Source organism: Tauraco erythrolophus, chromosome 3 (assembly GCF_009769465.1).
Source record: "Tauraco erythrolophus isolate bTauEry1 chromosome 3, bTauEry1.pri, whole genome shotgun sequence".
NCBI lineage: Eukaryota > Metazoa > Chordata > Aves > Musophagiformes > Musophagidae > Tauraco > Tauraco erythrolophus.
The window spans coordinates 89483600-89506793 of NC_141467.1; the positions used below are offsets into that span (position 1 = coordinate 89483600).

The 23194-nt window shown below is 37.9% G+C and overlaps 1 protein-coding gene across 1 annotated transcript in view; it reads right to left on the minus strand.

Annotated features, from left to right (window-relative positions):
* Positions 1 to 23194, minus strand: part of EIF3H (eukaryotic translation initiation factor 3 subunit H) — a 93421-nt gene that overhangs the window by 11163 nt on the left and 59064 nt on the right. The window contains 3 exon segments of the mRNA XM_086609531.1: positions 4103 to 4252; positions 5652 to 5751; positions 7259 to 7426. Coding sequence (XP_086465657.1) covers positions 4103 to 4252; positions 5652 to 5751; positions 7259 to 7426 — 418 coding nt within the window.

Genomic DNA, 23194 nt, shown 5'->3' on the forward strand with positions numbered 1-23194 from the left:
TTGCTATTACTTGCTAACCTTGCGCTATTCTGCCTTCAACTTCTTTCCCTAGAATTCCAGTCAATTCAGATTTCACAAGAGAAACACAAATTTATGTCCAAAAAAGTAAACTACTCTATACAATTATCACAATTGTGCTTCAAAAGGAGAAAGATATTAAGGTGCAGACAAAGTACCTCAAATAGGTACAGCTTCAAACTCAGGCAAGGTGGGTGGCTGAACACGTGAGACTCTTGATGAAACAAACACTCCAGAGGAGATGAACTATGGGTATATAATTTCATTGCCAAAACCATTGCTTCAGAAGATTAAAAAAGATTCAAGGATGCTCCCAAAGGACAGAACAACAACAACAAAAAAAAGTAGACTTAAAGTCACTGCCAACTAATTCTACAATAGCAAAGTTAAGTGAGGAGGACATGCACCAAAATGAAAAGTTGATACCTGAGATGTTTTAGCCACAACTATTCAAAGACAAAAATAAGGAAACACAAAATGAAAATAAAACTCCAGAATAGCGGGGGTTTGAACTCCCCTACTTGAGGCAATATTTTGACTGAGAAATCTCAGTTGTTGAATTCAAGCAAAAAGTAGTTAAATATTTCAGTAGGCAGTATAAGTCACCTTGCCTTGAATAAATGAGGATTAAAATGTTTTAATTTGCCAGCTGAGTTATACCAATGTAAGATACCCCTGAATGTAACCTCCCTCATAACTAAAAGCAGTTATCTATTAAGAAAAAGACACATTCAAAAACCTGTTAATAAACTCACTGGAGCAATTTCCAAAACTTTACTCTGCTCCAGATAAAACTAAGCACCGTAAGCTCCTCAAATAGACCAAGTGAGCCAGAAGAACGCTGTCAGGAAAGTCAGCTCAGGAGGCATAATTCAGAAATATCTCTGAAAACTGTTGAATTAATTCCCCATTAGTAATAACTCTGGACTTCAATAAGCTCAAGAAATTGCTGCCAGTATAAGGGATAGTAACAATGTAAGTTCAAAAGAAACACATTTAATTGAAAAGGAACTTTTAACCAGGTTTAACAAGAATCCAGTTCCAAACGTCACATCAAGAACAGCACTGCACTGCTTCAAAAAAAAAAACACTCATTGAAAAGAAACACTGATTCACTAAGACAAAAATTCTCCTTTTTTCCTGTTGTGAAGGATTCCTAAACAGAAATGATGGAGTTTCTTTTTTAGAAGAGAATCATAGAATTCTTTAGGTGGGAAGAAACCTTGAAGATCGTCAAGTCCAACCATTACCTAATACCGCCAAGTCCACCACTAAACCATGTTCCTAAGTGTCACACTGTCCTAGCTTTGACTGGGATATAACTTTTTAGCAGTTGGAAGAGCTCTGTGTTTTGGATTTACTATGAGGTTTGTTATGAGAAGAGTGCTGACAGTGCACTGATGTTTACAGTTGGTGCTGAGACATCAAGAACCTTTCAACTTCCCGTGTTTTTACCAGTGTGTAGGAGCACAACAGGCTGTGGGGAGCATGGCTGGGACAAAGGGCCCACAACTCCTCTTATGATTGAACTTAGGACTGATGGTCAAATTGGCCAATGGAGCATTCCATATCATGCAACGTTATGCCCAGTATATAGATGAGGGCTGACCAGGGAGAAAGGCCCTTGCTCTTCTGGGAATTCTCTTCAGAGGGCTCTCTTGGACTCTCAGTGTCTCAGAGTGCTCTCTCGCTCTCTTTTCAGGCCTCTACTCATCTGGGATTGTGGTGTTGAGGCTTATCTGTTTTGGGATCACTTGCCAGGACAGGATAGGCATTGATCACCGGGGGTGAGCAATTACGCTGTGCATCATTTGTTTGTACATATTATCATCATTACAAATATATATTTATTTCTATTATTATTTTATCATTATTGCATTTAATTTTATATTATTATTGTTATTAAATTGTTCTTATCTCAACCCATGAGTCTCCTTCCCTTTTCGCCTTTAATTCTCTTCCCCATTCCCTGGGGGTGGGGAAGGGTGAGCGAGCAGCTGTATGGCTAAACCACAACACACATCTACAGGTCTTTTAAATACCTCCAGAGATGGTGACTCAATTACTTCCCTGGACAGCCTGTTCCAATGCTTGTCAACACTTTCAGTGAATAAATTTTCCCTAATACCCAATCTAAACTTCCCCTGTCCAACTTAAGGCCATTTCCTCTTATCCTATCACTTGTTACTTGGGAGAAGAGACCGACCTCCACCTTGCTACAACCTCCTTTCAGGTAGTTGTAGAGAGCGATAAGGTCTCCCCTCAGCCTCCTTTCCTCCAGGCTAAACAACCCCAGTTCCCTCAGCCACTCCTCAGAGGACTTGTGCTCTAAACTCTTCACCAGCTTTGTTGCTCTTTGGACACACTCCAGCACCTTCTTTTGGGTTCATGTTTTTCTTGTTCACTTCTCATTTACTGATGTGAGGACCAACGCAAAAGCCTGTCTTGCACCAGGCTATAAACACCATCGTTCCAGAAAGGAAATTAATTTGTACAGTTCTTGTTTTTTATCTTGAGTCAGGGCAATGGTATGGAACAGTTACTACGTAAGATGTAAAGCTGATGAAAAACTTCATCTGTGGTTTGCGATCTGTTCAAATTAATTTCCATTTCCAGAATTGTACTGCACGACTAGCAGCAGCCCATGCCAGGATCCAGGGTGTAAAAACACAGGAGTAAACCCATAGAAACAATAAACAGCAATTCTGTCAGGTCACCTGGAAACCTGCCGTATACTCCGCACGGTCCTTCTTCTCACACTAAAGTCGTAGAGCTCATAAGGAATCACTGTCATCTCCTACATCCAGTGCCCACTCTCTCCTCAGTTGGTAAAAGCTTTGTGATCTTTGACCAAAGAAAAAGCCTGGCAGAAAGTCTGCAAAGTCAAGCAGACTGAACATCTTGGCAAAAATTCTTCACTTTGTTAATTCCAAGGTGCAAAGTCACAACTTTACTGGACAAAATTATTAGTAATATCTCTTGCAACATGAGTAAATTCCATGGCAGAGTTCAACCCTATACCTGTTCTCTCTTGACCAGTTTCTCTAAAAGCTATCAGATCCCTCAATACATCCACATAAGCTCAAGTAAAGAAAATAGAGTGGAAAATTTCTGCTAACTCAGACAACATGTGGACCGCTAGCAATATGGATCCATTAACAATAGCCTTAGATGATGTGGGGGGGAAGGAAAAATACGAGACGCCACTATTATTCAGCTAACTTGGTTGTCAGAGTCAGAGTGGATGAGAATCCACTTGGATTCTGGCAGATAATGCCTTGATGCAAAAAGAAAGTGCTACATCCCAAAAACCTATTAGTGAATACATCCCAGTTTCTATACGTAACAAGATACTACGTCATTTTCTGTATTTGGCTATTTTGGTCAGCTCAATAATAATCCTATTAATTGTACTGTGCTGTGTAAGATTAAGCATCACCAGATTTCTGATCATACTGCTGGAAGTCATGCCTACTTTGTTATCACAAATGTATTTTCAGGCCAAAGTGCTACAAAAATAAAAGTTATTCTTAGATAAAGTTACAAGAAGATTATTCTAGAAACTCTTAAACAACTTCTGACATCATGAATGCTGGCTGTCATGACAATCAGTCTGAGCATTTTTGTCAGCTTTTCAGATAGAGGGTTTATGATTTCATTTTATTTTCAAACGCATCCTGCTACCAAAGTAGAACAAATGCAATTTACTTTTTATTAAAATAATTTCTAGAATTACTTAAGGAATATTTAACAAAATCAATTTTTATTTCCAGATCTATTTGCCTGAATTTTCTCAATGCCAGTATTTTCTTGAAGAAATACACACTACTGAAAAGGTTACACAGCTCAAGCAGTACAGGTATATGCACATTAGAGACTGAATTTAGCCCTCGAATCTAACGCTACAGTTTTACTATGCAGTTTTTCCTTCAGCAAAAGAACATGAAGGGTAAAGTCTTAACCCCATTAAAAGACAAGGAAAGGCTTCCATGGACCGTAATGAGACTGGGATTTCACCCAAGGTGTTAAACTGTGGTTTGGGAAAGCGAATAAAAATACATCCATTATTGTAACAAGTACTTACCTGCTAGCCAGACTGAGCAATTCATGTCTATCGGCTACTGCGGATTTCTTTTCCAGTTCCCACAACATCACATTGATCAGGTACGAATTCTTAATTACAATGGGCACTTCTTCAAACATGTTTTCATAAGCAATATTGGCTTTTTTCAAGCTGTGAAAAAAGTCAAGAAATATTTATTAAGATAATCAGTAACTTTCTTGTTCTTTTTGTTGAATTTTTGCTCCAACAACAATTGGCAATTTTGTAAAAACTGTTGATTTTCATAGTTCCACAACCAAACAAGAGTCAGTTTTGGTACGAGAGCATTTGCATGGCAAAACCTCACCTTTGCAAAGACTAGGAAAAGCTGCTCTAGGAAAAACTCTCAGAAGTCAAGTAGCTTCTTTGCTTGCTAACATATTACTTACATGAAAAAGCCTCCAGCAAAAGACTGTACTGACAGGATTAATTCTGCCCTTTCCAAAATATTTCACTTATTTCCCTGCCGTCAGGTTTTCTTAAATGCAAGTGAACAGTTAGTTACCACATGACACTGAAATGCCTTTAAAATTCTGACTACTACAATGAAAAACTATTTCCCCAATAGCTGAATAATGAAAACCTTTACTGACCAAAAATTAGACTGACAAAATAGTGTGTGTTTTGGAATAATTAAATTTCATGATGGACATTAAAATATAAATTTCTAGTGTATATTTTTTTTACAATATACATATAAAAACTGTTGTTATTGCTTTATAATAAAGCAGACAGCAATAGCTTTCATAAAGTCTGGAAATAAAGGCATGATCTGTAAGTTTCTAACGAAATATATCCTTAACTTTTTTTGTATGCACACTGGATTTTGGAATAAAAGCTTTTGCTTTTGGCCTCTCATTCTTTTTTTTGTTTTTGTTTTACTAAGGACAGTTTTCCTTGTTCATCATGGAAATGTTAGGTTTAGACACCAAGCAACGAAACGATTCCGTTTTCCCTCAACGAAGACAGTTTAACAAGCAGTTGTGCTTTTGCCACTGAACACCAAGCTGTTTGAGCAAAAAGATGACAGCTAAGGCCTACACCTATTTACAAGCGGATAATCTTTTGAATTATCCTACTTTACTCCAGAAGGTTGTGTCCACACGGGGGAGTTAATTTGGAATAAATACAAAAGAACAACTATTCCAGAATACCTGTTCAATTTTCCTTCTGGGAAAAAAAAACACCTTAAAGACAGACCAGCTATTTCCCGTTCTCCATTTCTTTTTTAATATTTTTGACTCTGTTCCCAGATCCAGCTATCTTCAGCATGGTTCTTACAGCCAGCCTGCTGACCATCTCCAAAATCTCCACCACTTCAGCCCTTATTTAGAGGCCCCAAGACAGACTTCCGTGCCTTCTCAGCCCACTGCATCAGTCCATGCCTATGGCTACCCACAGATATCTGGTTTCCTCAGCACACACTATTACATGAGATTTTAAAATACGTTATTTCATCATCCTGTGTACCCTTCTGCCTCCCAAATAATCCAGGAAAACCTATGAGAAAACATTCTTTTAAGTTACTTACGCTTCTGGAGAGAAGTCTTTTTCTTTGCAAACTTCCATCAGTTTGGGAGTCAGTCGATATGCCTTTAGTGACAAGGACCCTTGGGCAGTCTTAATGGGATCTATAATTAAAAATGGAGGAAGTGTATTATTAGTAACTCCAGATTGTCTTTTTATTTTTTTAATATCTGAATGACAAAAACAGGAAGAAAATATCTAAGTAGTTGTATTAAAAAAAAAATAAGCCAACCAACACAGACAAGACACTATATACTATTGTACTGAAATGTAAAATACATCTAACTATATACAAGTTAAGCTAATTAATAAACTTAACTTGGAGAACATGGAGGGGGGAGGATCTAGACCCATTCTACTTATATTATTTCCCCATTAAAGGTCTAATTCACATTTTCTTTTCTTTCATATGAACTATCCACAGAATTTATGTAAGAGCTACCTCCTTTAAATAAAGATTTTTCCCTTCCAGTCATTATGCAGTAAATTAAAATATTCATGAAACTACATTTTATACCAAAAAAAATTGTAATTTTAGAGTAGCAATAAGCTAATTCAGATCAAGTTGCCCCGCTGCTTCGTGCATTACAATGTAACTGGTATATAAAAAGATTAGTTTTGCCTTGACGTACTCTACTGAATTCAGGGGGAAATTTTCTAAACAAACTGTTACATTCCTAGGACAAAGAAGCTTAACACTTGTAGCATGATAACGGCTGAAGCATGCCAACATGAGAATAAAAGCTGTGTTAACATTCATGTTGTCTGAAACTTAACATAGTAAAACTTTTAGCAATCGGTGATAAAATGAAAACCAAAATAGACTGAAACAAGTGGAAAATTCATCAAGGTCTGATGATGCAATGTTTCCAGCCAATATAAGTATACTTTAACAACTTGTTCTTTACTGTAATCCAATTGTTAACATACTGAAACAATTTTGGGGCAGCTCATAAGATTGATCGTATTCATTAGTATTTTTTCTGACAGATACTCAGGACGTTACATTTACTTCTCAGCTGGAAACTATATGCAAGTCTGCCAGATATGGCAAACTGTGAGTGTTTGGGGAGGGGGAGGCTATAAAGCTGTTAAATTGCCTACGGTTCTGATACAGCACAGAACATCTGGTCTGGAGAGCTTGAGGAAACACCATTAAATAGGCAGAAAAGAAAAAAATCTTTGTGCTAAGAAACAGGCCAGGTTTTGTATGCTTCTGTCAGAGGTATAAAAAAAAAAAAAACTTGGCAATTCCTGCGATGATTGGTCAGTCACGTACAGAGCCAGACACGCTAGCAAGCGGGGTTTGTTAGACATCTGGTCGGGTTCCACCAGCCCCTTCCACAAGGGAGGGGAGATGAAGGAATAAAAATGAAGCAGCTACTCCAGCATTCCAAAACGTACACATCAGGGCTCTGATAGCAAGAAAAATAAACAGAAAGAAGGAAACCCTGTCTAGACTTAGCTGCTGCTGAGGCTGCCGTAGACACAGGGTTGGTATTTACTCGAAAAGGCCTGCCAGGCTACTCTTACAGGCAAAAGACAGAATACAAAAATAGCAGTAATAATATTAAGAGGGGAAAAGAATAATAAAGGAAACCTCATACTAACCGTAAATGAGAACTACAGACTCCTCAATTGCGTGCTGGTAACTGAACTGGGAGTCCAGGAGGGCACGAGTGACAAAAGAGCCATAGTACGTGGACTGGTACCAGCCAACGTGAAGATGATCAATGTTTACGTGGCGAAGGCTTCGCATCATTTCCATCTGGTATTGAACTAGATTAAATAAAAAGTATGTTTAAAGAGTAAACTCACACAATCTGTACTATTTCGAGAGAGAGCTTGATATTGAATGAGTAAATTGTATTTGATTTTATTTTCATTTTTCCAACTGCGTAGAATTTTGTTTACTCACTGCTGGACTGTCTTCATTAAAATCCAGAGCTTCCTCAGAGAACGAGAGTAAGACTAGCCTCAATAAGCAGACTTTTTTCAGCTGCAGTTAATTGCTAAAGCTATCAACAAACTGTTACACGTCATTTACAGTGCGTATTACCTCGCTCATTCATGAAAAAAAAAAATCTGACGCTGGGTTTCATTTTACCATTTGGTAACAAAGAAGCATTGTGATTTAAGTTGTAATACTGTCAGGAATTAGATAACTTTTGGAATCAAAAGGAGAATTATTTAATGAGCATATGAAGTAGAAGATAAACTATTTATGTCTTTTTCATAACATAAAATTACTTTTCAGTATTAGAGTTTGAGGGATAAGCTATAGCTATCAGGTAGTTTTGACTGCATTTATCTTCAACTTTTCCACACTGTTTCTTCTTTTTAGATACATATAAATGCATAAGTATGCATGTACGTATATATTATACATAATACTGTGTATAAATATGTGTGTGTAAGTTACCCTAGACAGTAGAGAACATTTTTTGTCAGGCTTTTTACACCAACAGCTGTAATGTTTCATTGCACCAACGCATAAATTCTGTTAAACGTTTCATTCAAACAGATTGCCTCGATGGAGCAGGATTCTAGTCAGGAATGTTTAACATGATCCCATCGAATGGATCAACACACCTTATCACTTATCAGACCTTTTAAACAGGCAGATACTGTGCCTGCTGGTTAAATTTAAGGAAGCAGATTTCAGTGTAATTATCAAACAAATCAACACTCATAGCCAACTGATAGGAAATCAAGTGCAACAAAACTACACAATCCTTAAGTTTTGTCTGCAGCTGCAAAATTTACAAAGCCAAAAACCAACCCCCTCCTATGCATTCATTTTTGTTAATTTTTTTCAAGGCTTCTCCTTGTGTAGATGAAAACATGACATTCATTATAAAAGAAAGCAACATAAATAAATTGAAGAACAGAATGTGCTACATTTTCAGACTCCACTTCATAATTCTTTCAAGAGGAAAAAAAAAAAATCCAACCATATTCTTTAAAGATACGAGGAGACATTTTTCAAGATTGGACACATATTTTTCCAACTTATCACCCTTACAGCACAAACTACATTCTGCAGTCTGCTGTCCCTTTTCATTAAATTGCTAACTTTTCATTATCTTACTAACTGTATTTTTAAAGTAATCTACGTACATTTACATAAGCCCTTGCAGATTTTTTCCATCAGTGTATGTTGGTGCTTGCATTCTATTTCATAATATCTTAATATAAACGACTTGCAATTTGTGTTTCAGCCAGAACACCATGATAATGCAGCATCCCAAAACTAATACAGCAAAAACTTCCAGGCTACAGTCTGAAATCCCATAATACACCGCAAGCAAAGAAAAAGCCTGCACCATTTGGCTGTCTCTAAACCGAGGCAAATCTAAAGATGCCACTACACGCTCCAGGACAGACAGCTAAGCAGAACTGATCAAAGAACTATTTCAAAGTCAGGTTGAAAATCTTTCCCCTTGCCAGATCAAAATAAATTTTAATCCCACTTTCATTACACAACATCCAGAAGTACTGGCCAGCTTCAAGCACACTCCTCACACAGCAGCCTGACGCTTTAGCAGGTAGCATCTCAACGTTTCTCACAAAAGCAAAGCCAAGATCCAGCTTGTCAAAGAAGCTTAGTCCTTAAACTAACAGGTTTTATTAGTTTTTTCTGGGGTGAAGATGTTAAGTTTCTAAATTTTACAATTAAAACATAAAGAACACAGACCTCCCCTGGAACAAACTAAAAGACTCCTGCTCTGACCACAATTTTGAATTGAAAAAGCATATGATTTATTAAATGTAGCCGGACTAAACTATTTTGGTTAAAAGAAGCTTTTCAAAGATATATCTGCGTGCAAAGCAAATAAGATTTGCTTTTGACATGACGTGCTACAACATGCTAAGATGTGAAATTATGGTTAGATCCTTTCTAGTCAAATGAAGTCATGAAAAGGGAAAACTAGAAAGGGATTTTCAAAAGCAGCTGAAAGGAGATAAAACATTTTTTGAGAATGAAGTTAAGTGTGGACTTTTACATAGCTGAGCTAGACTGCTCCTTGCCGTGGCAATTCTCTTGTAATTGAGGACGCTGTCTAAGTAGAGGTGGTGATGCAACAGTGGTAAAAAGATACTCCTATAAAGATTCCTATGAAATCATGTGGTCGACCCATTCAGATAATTTCTCCTTTAAGAGGTATAATGTTAAAGACAGGGAATACCCTAAGAAAACATTCAGATCTTTTACAAAGATGAATAAAGGTACATCATGCTCTTAAAAGTGTTCATCCGAGAGGTAACTGGTAACAAAGTTCCAGGGCAGTTTCTTTTCTTAAACACAGTATAACCACCAATATGTCACTGAACATAAGTGTAAGTGATAATGTCTAAAATAAAATGGACTCAGTGAAAACCATCCAGATTTCAAGTCAGCAATTCCTCTTCTCATGACTGTTAGCAGTTAGATGATAATGAAGGCAATAGTGGAAAAATCTCAAAGAACCAATAAAGCACCAATAGCTAATGTCTCTGCCTTGGGAAAACGACTACAGAAATTAAAACATGATGCAGTCCCCACCAGGGAGAAATGGAAACTTTTAACCAAATGTCTATACTTTATAACACGTATTAGTAGCTAGATAGCTCCAACAAGCCGCCAACTTGCACAAATGGATAACAGCCGCCAAGTTGCTTTTGTTGACATTGTTACCACTGTTTCTTTACATCTTTTGCCCAATATTCAAAGCATCATCCTTTTATCTAGAAGTTTAGCACAGACTAGGCAAGAGCTCTCTCCTTCTACCCAGTCCTCAGTCTGCTGGGACCTGGGACAGTCATGCACAAGGAGTCATGAACAAGGAGTTCACTGTTTTAAGGAGTTCACTGTTTTAAGTCACAGTCCTTCCCAAGCCACGCTGCAAAAGTGCCGCTAAAGTGCCACCAAGGCTCAGAGTGCCCAGAGCTGAGGTGAGCAAGGGAAAGAGCAGGGCAGCAGCCAGGCCAGGATGCTTCCCCCAACTCCTCCGCATGTAAACAGTGTACCTACATTTTTAAGCAAATCATTCGTTCAGGAACGTCCTTTGGATGAGGAAAGCCAACAGTCATGCTTGAGCTTCTCAGCGTGCTGCTTGCATTGACAACACACAGCCTCTGTCTCCTGAGACACGATCCATCTCCTAAGCACCTCTCTGGGGTGCATTCTTCTTGAAAAAAAAATTCTCTTTTGCTATTATTAAAAAAACCTCCTTCCTCTAAAAGGGCAAATTTTTGTTAGTTTGCAAACAAACTGGGGGGAGGGGGGAATTAATGCAGCTAGTAAACCCTATTACAGTAGTTTGATGGGTATTTTTTTTTCCCCCGAACTAAATTAAGTTTAAACAAACTTGTTGTAAAAGATTAAAGAAAATACTAAAATAACATAAACACTTTTTAGAAAAAGTACTGGCAACATTAGAAACTTTATCTGACCTTTAACATATAGAAAGTATATCTTCTACCTTACCAATAAGAAAACAACACACCCAAAACTATGTAACAAATCAGAGACAAGTCCCAGAAGGGAACACTAATGTGATGATGCATTCAACACTGGGACATCTCAGCCACGTTCTCTAAATACCTTAAAAATATCCTCTGTCAATAATTTCACTATTAGAAAACCTAATTTAAGAAGGGATCAAATCAACTGAGGTACTGGAAAAAAAAAAAAAAAAAAAGAAAAAAGTCTATGGGATGATTTTAAAATGCAAACAAATCTAAGACACCAGAGTTTACAAACAACTGGTAAATTCACATCCTTCCTGAAGTAACAGCTTGTTTCTAAAACACTTCCAAAACAAGTGTTCTTGTAGCAACTTGATACATAATGCAAGTTTATCACTAAAACTGTATAACTTTCATTTCTTTATAAACAATTCACTAAAATTCAGCTCTCAGGAGGTCACATATCAATGTACGTGTTGCTGAAATTCAGTCCTTAAACACTTCTCATTACCATCACATGAGATGCATTTCGGCCTGGCCATATTCAGACTGCTGGTAAACATTATTACATGTGAAACCCTGATCAAAGATGGCCTGGAGGCAATACATTTGATGGCACCTCAGATGCTGAAGGCCTTAATTTCCAAAACATATTTTAAGTTGATACGTCTTAATAAATCTGGTTTTAAGAGTGCCAGACAACACATCTCCTAAAAAGTCAAGCCCCTCCAAGGTGGAAGAACTTTGTGCCCAGTATCACATGCCATAGGCTGGGTTCACATTGCTGCTCACCCACCTCCCTGCAGCGTGCGCTGGACACAGGCTGCACCACCAAAGGAGGTAACAACCAACTCTGTGCTACGAACCACTAACACCTGCATAGCCTTCAGTCCGGACTTCGCAATTAAGTGTTCGTCTTGAGTCACGTTTCACAAATTTGTCCTTCAGCTATGAACTCAAACAGCACGCGTCTTCACGAAGGCAAGTCACTCAATCAAGAACAAGGTAGACCTTTACTGCTCCCTCACCCACAACAGCCTCCTCAAAAACGAGAAGTATCCGAGTACAAATACTGTTTCCTTGCAGAATCTTAGGCATTCAGAAGACAGATGAGCTAAAACTTGAGAGTTGTCACTCTTTAAAATTTACTCAAGACTGAGTATACTTTCCAAGGGACACAAGAGTCCATCAGAAGCAACAGCACCCAGTCTCTGCACTAACACTTCTCTGAATTTAACTGGCAACACAAACACGGCAAATTCCAGTTACTCTGGTCAAACCATACCGAAAAACAGCTAAAATATTCCTTGTACAGTACCACTACTAATGTGGATAGGATTTTTGAGGCAATAACTTGTCTCTTTTGAAGTGCTACCATGTGGTAGCATGCGTACTGAACAAGTGCTACACACTACGTGGTACTTTTTAGCAGCACAAAAAATTCTGTTTTTTCTATACACATTAAGCTTTGCCAAACCACATGTATGCTTCAGTCAGTATCTTCAATGACTAAAACAAGTTAGCAGATGCTAGTTCAAGGAATCAGAGTATGCATTTGAAAAGAAGGAAAATTGATTTATTTAATTTAATTAAGCACAGAGAACTATGGAGACAAGAGATTAATTCGTTTCCCTCTGCACACACAATCTCAATTAATTGTGAAAAAAAACTATGAATCACAATGACTGCATTTATTGATAACAACTCCAATTGTGAAGATATAAATATAATCAGTACCACAACCAACTTATTCTGGTTAAAAAAAAAAAAAAAAAAAGAAAAGGATGGGCAAAGAGAAATAAGAAGGCATAGTTAATTCTGGCAAAGGCAATGTTTTATCTGAAAAAGCATTTAGATACTGCTGAAATGTATTTCTTCAGTGTATGTGTGAAACACACATGCATGCATGTATTTGCAGATTTTTATCTATATCCAACCTCTCCACGCTTCTCCCAAGACAAATGCACAAGCTCAGTAACTCAACAATTCTCCTATTCAGGGAGAAAAAAAATTAAAAGTAAATATTGCCTTCCTCAATAATATTCATTTCCTCCTCTGAAATATCAAGTCAGGGTTACAAAACAGTACTCTATTTTATTCACTTTTGCTATACTGAGCTGAAAGCACCTGATCTCCTCTAAACTTGGAAGCTAAGCAGACCAGGGCCTGTGAGTAGCTGGATGAGAAAAAAAAACCCACCTGAAAATAGGCAAAAGTCCAAGAGTCATAGTCAATCATAAGACCACAAAAACAAAAGTGAGTCAAAAGACTTAATTCAACTCCATTTTAATTGCTAAATTCAAGGATGAAAAAAGAAGACCAGAACATATTTTTCCAAAGTGGATTAAGTTTTTCTTAAGGAATTGTTATATTTCAATAAATTAGCAACTGTAGTGGAAAAACTGCATGATATCTGAAAAGCGTATTTTACAAATTTGCATTTTTTTTATAGACTATGGGATAAATTGAAAGCAATTGTAGCAAACACATCCACCTATGCCACTGATACTACTGCTCTAGAAAGAGCCAGCCCAGCTGCCTTCTGTAAGTAGATGCTCACTACAGCAACTGAGGCTTTGCTACTGTCTTAATGCTTTCTAAAGCAAAAAGTCCTTCATTTTATGAGATAGAAGAGGAGAAATAGAAGAGGGAAAACTCTGAAGTAACTATTCATTGTGTATGCTCAGTGAACTCATTCATTTTTAACCTTGATCACAAATCAGTGTTAATTTCACTACAGCACTGTGGATCTTAATCGAGAGCTTGTTCTACAGAAGTAGTATGGGACAACCAGAGGAGGTATCACGATCAGCAGGTGAACAATAAAAAGTAACAGGCACATAACAAAAATAAACCAACATGTTTGGAGTCCTCCTGTCTAGAGATACTTACCCATGATGAAAGCACACTTCTCCAAACTGTTATTTACTACCAGTTTAGACAGCAGTTGATCATGCGTAAGTCTCCACCAGAACTGAGGACGAGAGGCTTGGCAGTAACTGCACAGGCAGAGGTAACCGTCCCGAAGTCTGGGACATCACATCCGTGCAGGCAGTAACTGCCCATCACCACCTTGTTGCTTTACAGAGGTTGTTGCTCGAAGACACGGGCCAGTACAAGGACATACTTGTTACCAAAGCAGGGCAAGGTAGGAAAGGGTAGCTCTGTCACTGGTGGGAATAAAGAAGGATGAGAACAAGTTTTCAGAGAAAAGGAGTAAAACAAGGGAATAGGGAGCATGGGGATGTGCGTGACGGGACAACGGGAAAGCAGCAAATGGAAGTACACCACTTCCTGCACATGTGCTGGCACTCGCCCAGTGCTTTCTGACAGCAAGCTTGGGGCTCTGGTCTAAACATATAACCACTGAATTAGGAGGCAATCAAACCAATGAAGCTATCATATAATTTTATTAACACATGAGCAAATACTCAGATAAACCTCTGGAAAAAAAAAAAAAAATCTCACTGACCACGTAATTCCCTACAAAACTCAAGATAGTGGAAACTTGTACTGTTTTTAAATAAACACACCCAAGCCTCAAGAATAGTGTAAAGATGATGGGCAGGACTGTCAAGATGACTTACAAAATTGTCTTGTAAGGTATGCAACATTATTCCCAAGGATTAAAGTATTATAATACTATCTTCCAGAAATATTAGAACACTCAAGTCTTCTAAAAGCATTTTTAAATTCGCAAATCCATTTTAACCTAGCATCTTGAAATTAAAGTTGAAATCAAGCAATATAATTCCGCTATTTTTTTAACAATAATCTTTAAGAAGCAACTGCCAGAAGACATGTAAAACATATTTTGAAGGTCTTCTGCCATATATTTAGAGAAGTTTTCTTAGCAATTATACAGAAAGTTCCATCTTCCCGGTATCTTACAAACACTCACTACTTAATCTCCTCCTATATGGCAGGTAAACATTATCCATATCTAAGTATTCATTTGGCTTACTACACTACTATTTTTATATTGACTGAAGATGGATTTGACATAAGATTAAAATCTTTATCATGAAAAAAAGTTTCAGTCCGCCTATATTGTCATGACAGCAGTAAATTACACTACTAAAAATGCCATCTGGGCAATTTAATTCTTGCTTTTCTTGTAAGAGAGCAAGAAGATGCTATCGCATTTCCTAATAAACATCAAATGCCTAATGAAAGCATCAAATGTTTCCTATTAGGAATGGATTCCCATGAACTTCAGCACCTTGAAGTCTTTACTTACACAATTTTTGTCCAAGGAATACCATTCTAGCTGCTAAAACGCAAAGTAGGATTAAAGGTATGAAAAGGAACCAGCATGGTAAAACCCCAACTTGTATGTTAGAGTAACCTCATATTTAATTGAGTATCTCCTTAAAAAAAAAAAAATTTAAAAAGCTCAGTAAGACAAATTCCTACAGAATTTCCTTAAGTTTTTTCTACTGGCCATTGATTTTTGCTTGTTTACTCTAGTGAGGCTACATTAACAGGTAAAAGCTCTTTCTTCACAAAATATCAACATCTCTACCTTAGTGCTACAAGTTACAAAGCAACTAAGCACACAATAAAACAAAAACGTGTGGTGAAAATCTAATTCCTTTCATACATAAATATAAATCAGATTAATGTATTTTTATGGAAATTTTATATTACATAAAGGTTCAGAGAGGTTATTAAATTATCCAGGAAAAAGTCGGAAATGTTTAAACATTAACAAATTACATGATCATTCTTACTTTAATTTAACACAGACTTTCATATTCAACAATTTGAAAGCAGAATGGGGGCAGACACTAAAATAGAAACAACTTAGCAATTGCTGCGCTTTGAAAATCAGTCATGTCATACAGTATGCATCATAAGAAACTGGTCTCATTTTGTTAATAACTTTACAATAGGTGAAGAAAAACAATGATGACTTTACATAAGGGATTCTCGGGCTTTCGAATCCCCCACCTTCCCTTGAAAAGCAGAAAAAAAGATTTTTCTTTTTTGTAAAGCTTCATCGTTTGAGTGATTTGTACCACTCTTATTTTTGCCAGGCAAACACTTCAAAAGGCAGAGAGAAGAGGAGGGACATCTTCAACAGCTTGCTTAAAGCCAAAACACCCATCTCATCTTACCAGATACAATGAAGCAAGTGGGTTTATGATGACTTGGTATTAAATATCCACCTCTGTTTTGAAGAATCTCTCACACCGTTCTCAAGTTTCAAGTTCACAAAACGTGGTCTGAACACTGAAGCAGACACACGCCCCATACAACACTTTTCCTGGATTGTCCTTATATTAAATCGAGACTCATCACAAGAAAAATCATTTTACAGACTGTTTCTTCAGTTGCACGTTACACAAGCTGTTTGTTTTCTGTGACCTCCATCAGTCCATCATGTAGGGGTAACACTGTCAAACATTTGGCAGGCAGAATCAGTCAAGAAAAGTTCTAATTTTTAGCAAAACAGAAGAACATGGTAGCTACCCCCTTAAACACGTCTTTTGAATCAAAATTAGAGGCTTCAGCCTCAGGCTTACAGCTTCTTCCACCAAGGACCTCTGTGGAGAGCAAGATCTCCCTGTGTGCCAGGAAGGCTCAAAGCAGCTAACATCTACTGCTCCTTTAAGGAAGAAAGGAGGACTTCACACAACCTCAAAATTCCCATTAGTTTTACAAAGTCTACTAGTTCTGTCTAGCTCAGGTGCTGTTACTCACTGATCAAGCAGCAGTAAAAAAATCATATTAACAACTTCTTTTGGGCAAGGATAGCACTTAACTTTCACCCCTAATTTAAAGCAATAACTAGGAGCTTTGTGTGATACCTAGGCGAACAGTGACGTTTCCTGAAAAGGTCTTGAAACACAAGGACGTTTCAGCAAGCCTCTTGCAACACTCTTAAAACACCACCTGACACCTCTCTCTCACACATCCCACACAGCAGGGAGCCATTTAACTGTCCATGATACAAAGAAAGACCGAGACATCCCATCTGGCTATCTTAGATAGCGATAAATAAACCGAATGAAAGTGCCAGTCAAGGGTAGCTTCGTTTGAATCTCCGCTGTACGACCATCTACGTACACTCCTCTCTACCGTCAGCCAAGTCCTCAAGCCATGGGCAACGTAACTTTCATTCACACAAGGTACAAGTAAGAGAGAATTCAGGCAAAGTCCTACCCAGCAGACAGATGAGAAAACATCTCTCCACTACAAGATCCAGGGTGGGTCAGCCACTCGCTTTGCCAAGCACTGACTTTCAGATAAAATGCATCTAGTCCTCTTGCTTGCAATCCCTTCCTACAATAAAAATCTTTACCCTTCTCTAGCTTGCACACAGAAACATCCAAGAGTGATAGGTTCCCTGCTGGTTTAGTTCTCAAGCTACAGATCCAGCCACTACACAGGAGACAGACATTCAACATCACTTATTATCACTGGGCAACCCTAAACAGAGGGAACTTTTACTATCCTAGTCCTAAGACAAAAAATTCTCAAAATGCAGGTTTCTGAAAGGGTAACTAAACAACCCCATCACCTGAACATTTCTACAGATGAAGTGAAAGGCTTGTGTTGCACATGTGGAGGATACATGGATCCATACTTAGCTGACACCTAATGACAGCCAGAACTGAGAATCTGAAATAACTGGTTATTTTTGAAATATATTAAAATATTCATAAGGGATACACATTACAATAGTATTTTATTGTAGCATGTTGGTTACCAAGAACTGTTCTCAATTCTTTTTTAGAATAGTTTAGAGTTTGTGAAACAATATGAAGGAAACTGATTGTAGGTGGGCTCAAAAGTAGGAGACCCTGATTAACTTTTTCTAGGGAGCTTGAAGAAAAATATTCAATTTTAGAGGAAGAGTAGAACCAATGGTTCAAATCTCATGAAAGAATTTGCCCGAAAGACTCCTAAATTACTGCATTAGATGACAAGAACTTTTCACATCTCATGAAAACCTACGCCTTTTTACTAAGTCCTCCCTGCCAGCGGCCATGGCACAACCATTTTGGAAGCTGCTGGCTGCACCAAAATCAGCAGGTTAAATCAAATTCTCTTTGAGACAGCCCCTTCCTGCATGAGAAAACCAGCCTCCTTTCACAACTGAAGCCAAACAATGGTAAGTAAATATCAACCTGACAGGCAACAGCATTAGCAGTGTATCAAAGATGCAAAAAGTCATTTAGTGGCCATGGATGCTAGCAAGCAGCAAGAGCTTACAGTGCTGAGAAACATGACATTCAGACTAGAAAATTATCATCCAGAACTGATGGCATCCAAATTTTCAACACATCTCATCCCATACAGTTCAGCAGCTACGTTAGAAGAAAAACAATGTCCTAAGAATTTTGGAGCTTATCAATTGAGGAAGTATGTTACACTTCATTAGGCAAAATCTCGTTTTTATGCCAATTCCAACACAGAGATGTTCAAGAACATCACTAGTACATTGTTGCACTCTTTCCTTACATGACTGCTGCCACAACAGCTATCCATTAAGCAGCATGTGCAACATTTCATTAGTGAAACAGTATTAAGGTACTTAACATTTTCAAAGTGCACAGTTTCAGGCACAACAATACAGATTTCTAAATAACTCCAATATGATGCTTTAACACAGAGTCAGCAACTTACAACATAGGTGCCATGGAAAGCCAGCAATTACAATTTTGAAAGGCTCATTGGCAGGAACTACACCATTTTGACACAAGAATCACGGAAGTCTTTTTTTTTCCTCCAGTTCCCACTACCTTTGTACCAGAATGCTCACTCCTTAATTTGGAGAAGAAAAATACAATTTCACATGCCACACTTAGTGGGGAGAGGAAGAACATCAGTCATTGTTTTAACAGACAAGAACCTACTAAAGTACTTAAATAAGCATTGTTTAGTCCTCAGAGGCTTTCTGCTTGGATTTGAAGAAAATAAAACCTGGTACAACTAAATGACATTTCAACAGATCCTGCCCAACTGTGTTGATGCATGAACATGCTCCAAATCCCAAAACTATTTCTGTATCAGACTTCCAACCTTGAATTGGACAACCTGAATAGTTAGCTATTAAAGGTCCCACTTCCTTTTCCTTTCCAAGGAAATTGGATTTCACGTTACCACTTATTGCTTCCTTGTTTTCACATATGTGTGTATGCATATGTACATATACACACACATTGTCAGGGGAGAGAGAGAGGGAGAGAGAATTACACAATCTTCCCTATACTTGAATATGCATTTAACCAAGAATCAAGATGGATACCATGGTAAATGTTAACACAAATGGCCATGCTTTAATATACGTGGAAAAAGGGTGTTATAAAGCAAATTCAACAATAAATAATAGAGAGGCAACTTCTCAGCAACAAACAAGACACCAAAGCCTGACAGCATGTGTGTTTTTGCAGTATTACAAGGTTCATCTCTATCTCCCAAAAAAAAAAAAAAAAAAAAAATGTCACTTATGTTTTCACACCATTGCCCAACCTGACAGTTGGGGAATTCGGAGCAAAGTAACTCAAAACAGAAATCCTCATTTCATTGTGTGTTAGTGCTGTAAGGTATCCACTGAATGGCATTACCATTGATATTACTCAGTAGAGTTCCTAAAGCCCAGGCTAACACTAGCAACGCCTGTTGTTAGTATAACTTCTTCAATGTGTTCTCAAAGAAACAATGAATCCAGACCAGCTTCAAAAAGTCTTTTCCATAGCACACCAAGAGGAACAATAAAAACAGGAGTGGTTAGATATTTGAGGTGAAAGACAGTCATGCCTTCTCACAAGCAGCCTCTGGCATCTAACAACTTGAGATCATGCACTACCTTGAAATGCAAAAGACATAAAATAATTTAAACAGAACTAAAATGCTCAACAGTTTAAGAATATTAAGTTCAGAAAATAAAGCTCATGGCTTTTAGATCAAGCGACATAAGACAGAGCTAGGGTGAATTTCTCCCATTTCTAGGGCTTGTAACATCATATGGCAGGATTCTGCAAGCCAAAGCTAATATTTCAGCAACATAGCACTGGCAACTTTTATATCTAAGTGTGGCTTGTTCTTTTAAAGTAGTCAAGAACTAAACTCACACCCTGTTTAAACAGGCAGGAAAAGTGCTCTGTGCCAAGGAGGAAGTTATAAACTTAAAGTAGGTTTTGTACATGGGAAACAAGTTGGGAAGCAGAGGGACAGATCCACTGCAATCAATTCTCTAACAACTAAGAGAAAAATCATAGTGTAACATGCAGTGCATCGAAGCTGGAGGCAGGAGGCTGAGGTTCCACTGCTCGATCAGCTGAAAGACCCCCTGATGGGGGCTGGACAAGTCAATTAGTTCCATTCCTGCTTCTTCTCTGAAGATTGTAAGCCGTTGGGACAGCATTCCCCATTTACTCTGAACACAGCCCCAAAGCAAAACAGCCCCGTTTGAGGAAAAGATGAATCACCGTATCACTTGGTGGTACCTGTATTTCACTGACTGCCAAAACACCTTCTCGACTGAAGTATATTTACAAACCTAAAATACAACTGGAGGAAAAAAAAAAAAGTTTATCAAGATTAATACTACCTAGATAGACTTCAGATAAAAGACACAGTGATGGTGAGGCACGCAAGGTTGTGATCAGCAGCACAAAGTCCATCCAGAGGTCAGTCACTAGTAGTTTGTCCCAGGGGTCAATACTGGGTCCAATACTCTTCTGTTATCTTTGTTAATGATCTAGATGACAGGAGAGAGTGCATCCGCAGCAAGTTTGCAATAACTAGGAGGAGCAGCTGATATACTAGAGGTTTGTGCTGACATCCAGAGGGACATCAACAGGCTGGAGACACGAGCTGACAGGAATTTCAAAGTTCAGCAAAGGGAAATGCAAAGTCCTGTCCCTGGGGAGGAATAATCCATGTTCGTGCACATGCTGGGGCTGACCTGCCAAAAAGAAACTGCAGAAAAGACCCTGGGGGTCCAGGTGGACACCAAGTTGACCATGAGCCAACAATGTGCCCTTGCAGTAAAAAAAGCCAACAGTCTCCCACACAGCACCAGGCAGAGCATTGTCAGCAATTTGAGAAAGGTGATCTGAGGTGCTGTGTCCAGTGCTGGGCTCCCCAGTACAAGAGATAACATGGACTTACTGGAGAGAGTTCAGGGACAGGCCATGAAGATGACTGCGGACACCTATCATACAAGGAGAGGCTGAGAGAGCTGGGGCTATTCAGCCTGGAGAAGAGAAGGCTGAGGGGGAATCTTATCCATTTGTATAAATATTCAGGAAATTCGACTTAAACATAAGACAAAATACTTTTTTTTTTTTTTTGGGGGGGGGGTGGTTGGGGGATTTTTGGAGGGAGGTTTAAACTATGAGGCTGTAGAGCCTCCATCCTTGGAGATGATCGAAACTCAAGTGGACTACCTGTTCTAGTTGACCCTGCTTTGAGCAGGGGGTTTGGACCACAGCCCTCTAGACATCCCTTCCGAACTCAGCTATTCAATGATTCTATGAATGGAAAAGATAGCTTAGTAAGTTAGAACACCATAAAGAAAAAAATAACAATCACACCCACCAAACCTTACTTCAAGTCACACAAAATATTATCAGTTGATTTTTTTTAAACTTTTTTTGTTTTATTTTTTAAACGAGGCCAAGATCACAAAAGTTCTGCTACGCACTAATGAAAAATTATAGCGACCTAAGTAACCCAGGTTTGGTTTGAGGAAAATATAGGCTTTTGGAAACAGACAACCAAAGGAGACTTTTTGTGTTTCAAAGCAGTTATTGTCATTCTGCATTCATTTTTTTGTTAGTTATTGAAAACGTTAAAGCAATTATGCAGAGCACTATATAATTCTCAAAAGATTGAGTCTACATACTTTTTCAAATGCAAACAAGACACTAGTCACAATAGGTACAAAATTTTTGGTTAACAGCCACAGACTATATTTATTTTAGCCACTCTCATTGAATGTCAAAAATGCAACAGAAATGGTTTAAAAAAATTAACATGAGTAAGCCAGTCTGAAAATATTTTGTTTCACAAACTGTGCTTACATTTGCGACTGCAGTTCAATATGGTAAGTAAACATGAAAATACAGAACTGTCAAAGGACAGAAAGGAAACAAAGCCAAGGACTGAATAGCACTGAACTGCAATGTCAAGAGGAGTTGAAAAAAAAGGCCTAGAGAATTGATTTTGTTCAACAGATGGGGAGACATGGCAGAAAAAAATACAAATCAAAAAGCATCTTAGCACTCTGGCCATGGTCTCCTGTTTAAAATTGCATTTAAATCAAGAAAATTCAGAAATACTGTTGCAGCCATCAACAGTAAAGTCAGTGAATTCTCTTGAATAATAATATAGCCAGCATAAAATATAAATGAACTGCTGAAGATCCTTTCTCTGCAAGACATTAGAAAGAATGCTATTTTCTGAAGTAATTCACTGAAAAACAAAAATTTGCAAGTGCCAGAGATACACACACATATCAGAAAACAGTTCAAAATAATAAAAGTTTTATAAGATCAACAGTGGTAACTTCGAGGGATCTGGAAAGGTGACACTTCAGTTAGAAAAAGGTCAATTTCTGTTTACTTCAAATAATTATTTTGAACTTCCCAATTTATTTTATGTATCACAATCAGACTATCAGGTACCAGCAGGAAATACTGCAAACTTTGTCAAAAAGTTTTCTCTGCCTCAGAAGAAAAAAGTTTATACTTCTCGGAGTCTTCAAACAACTACTTAAAAACTGCAATTTGTGTTTCCAACACCTCCATATTTTATCATAAGAATACACTCAAGGGGATTGAAAAAAAAATATTTAAAAATCCTTCTTTCTGTAGGAAGCCTCTGAGGCACAGCACTGCTTATTAGAGAGCATTAACGTATCCACACAGACACACAGCTTGTGGTGTGTGCACATGGAGTCCTTACCCATAAAACACCAACTAGATTATGTTGGTTGGTACCATAATGAAAAAAGATTTTTTTCTGCATAGTAAATCATTTCAGTTACTGTTTAGCTTAAAAGTCCAAGACACTTTTTCTACAAACAACCTTTCTTGAGTTTTTAGACTTAGAGTTCAAGAGTCTTGGAAACCATGCTCC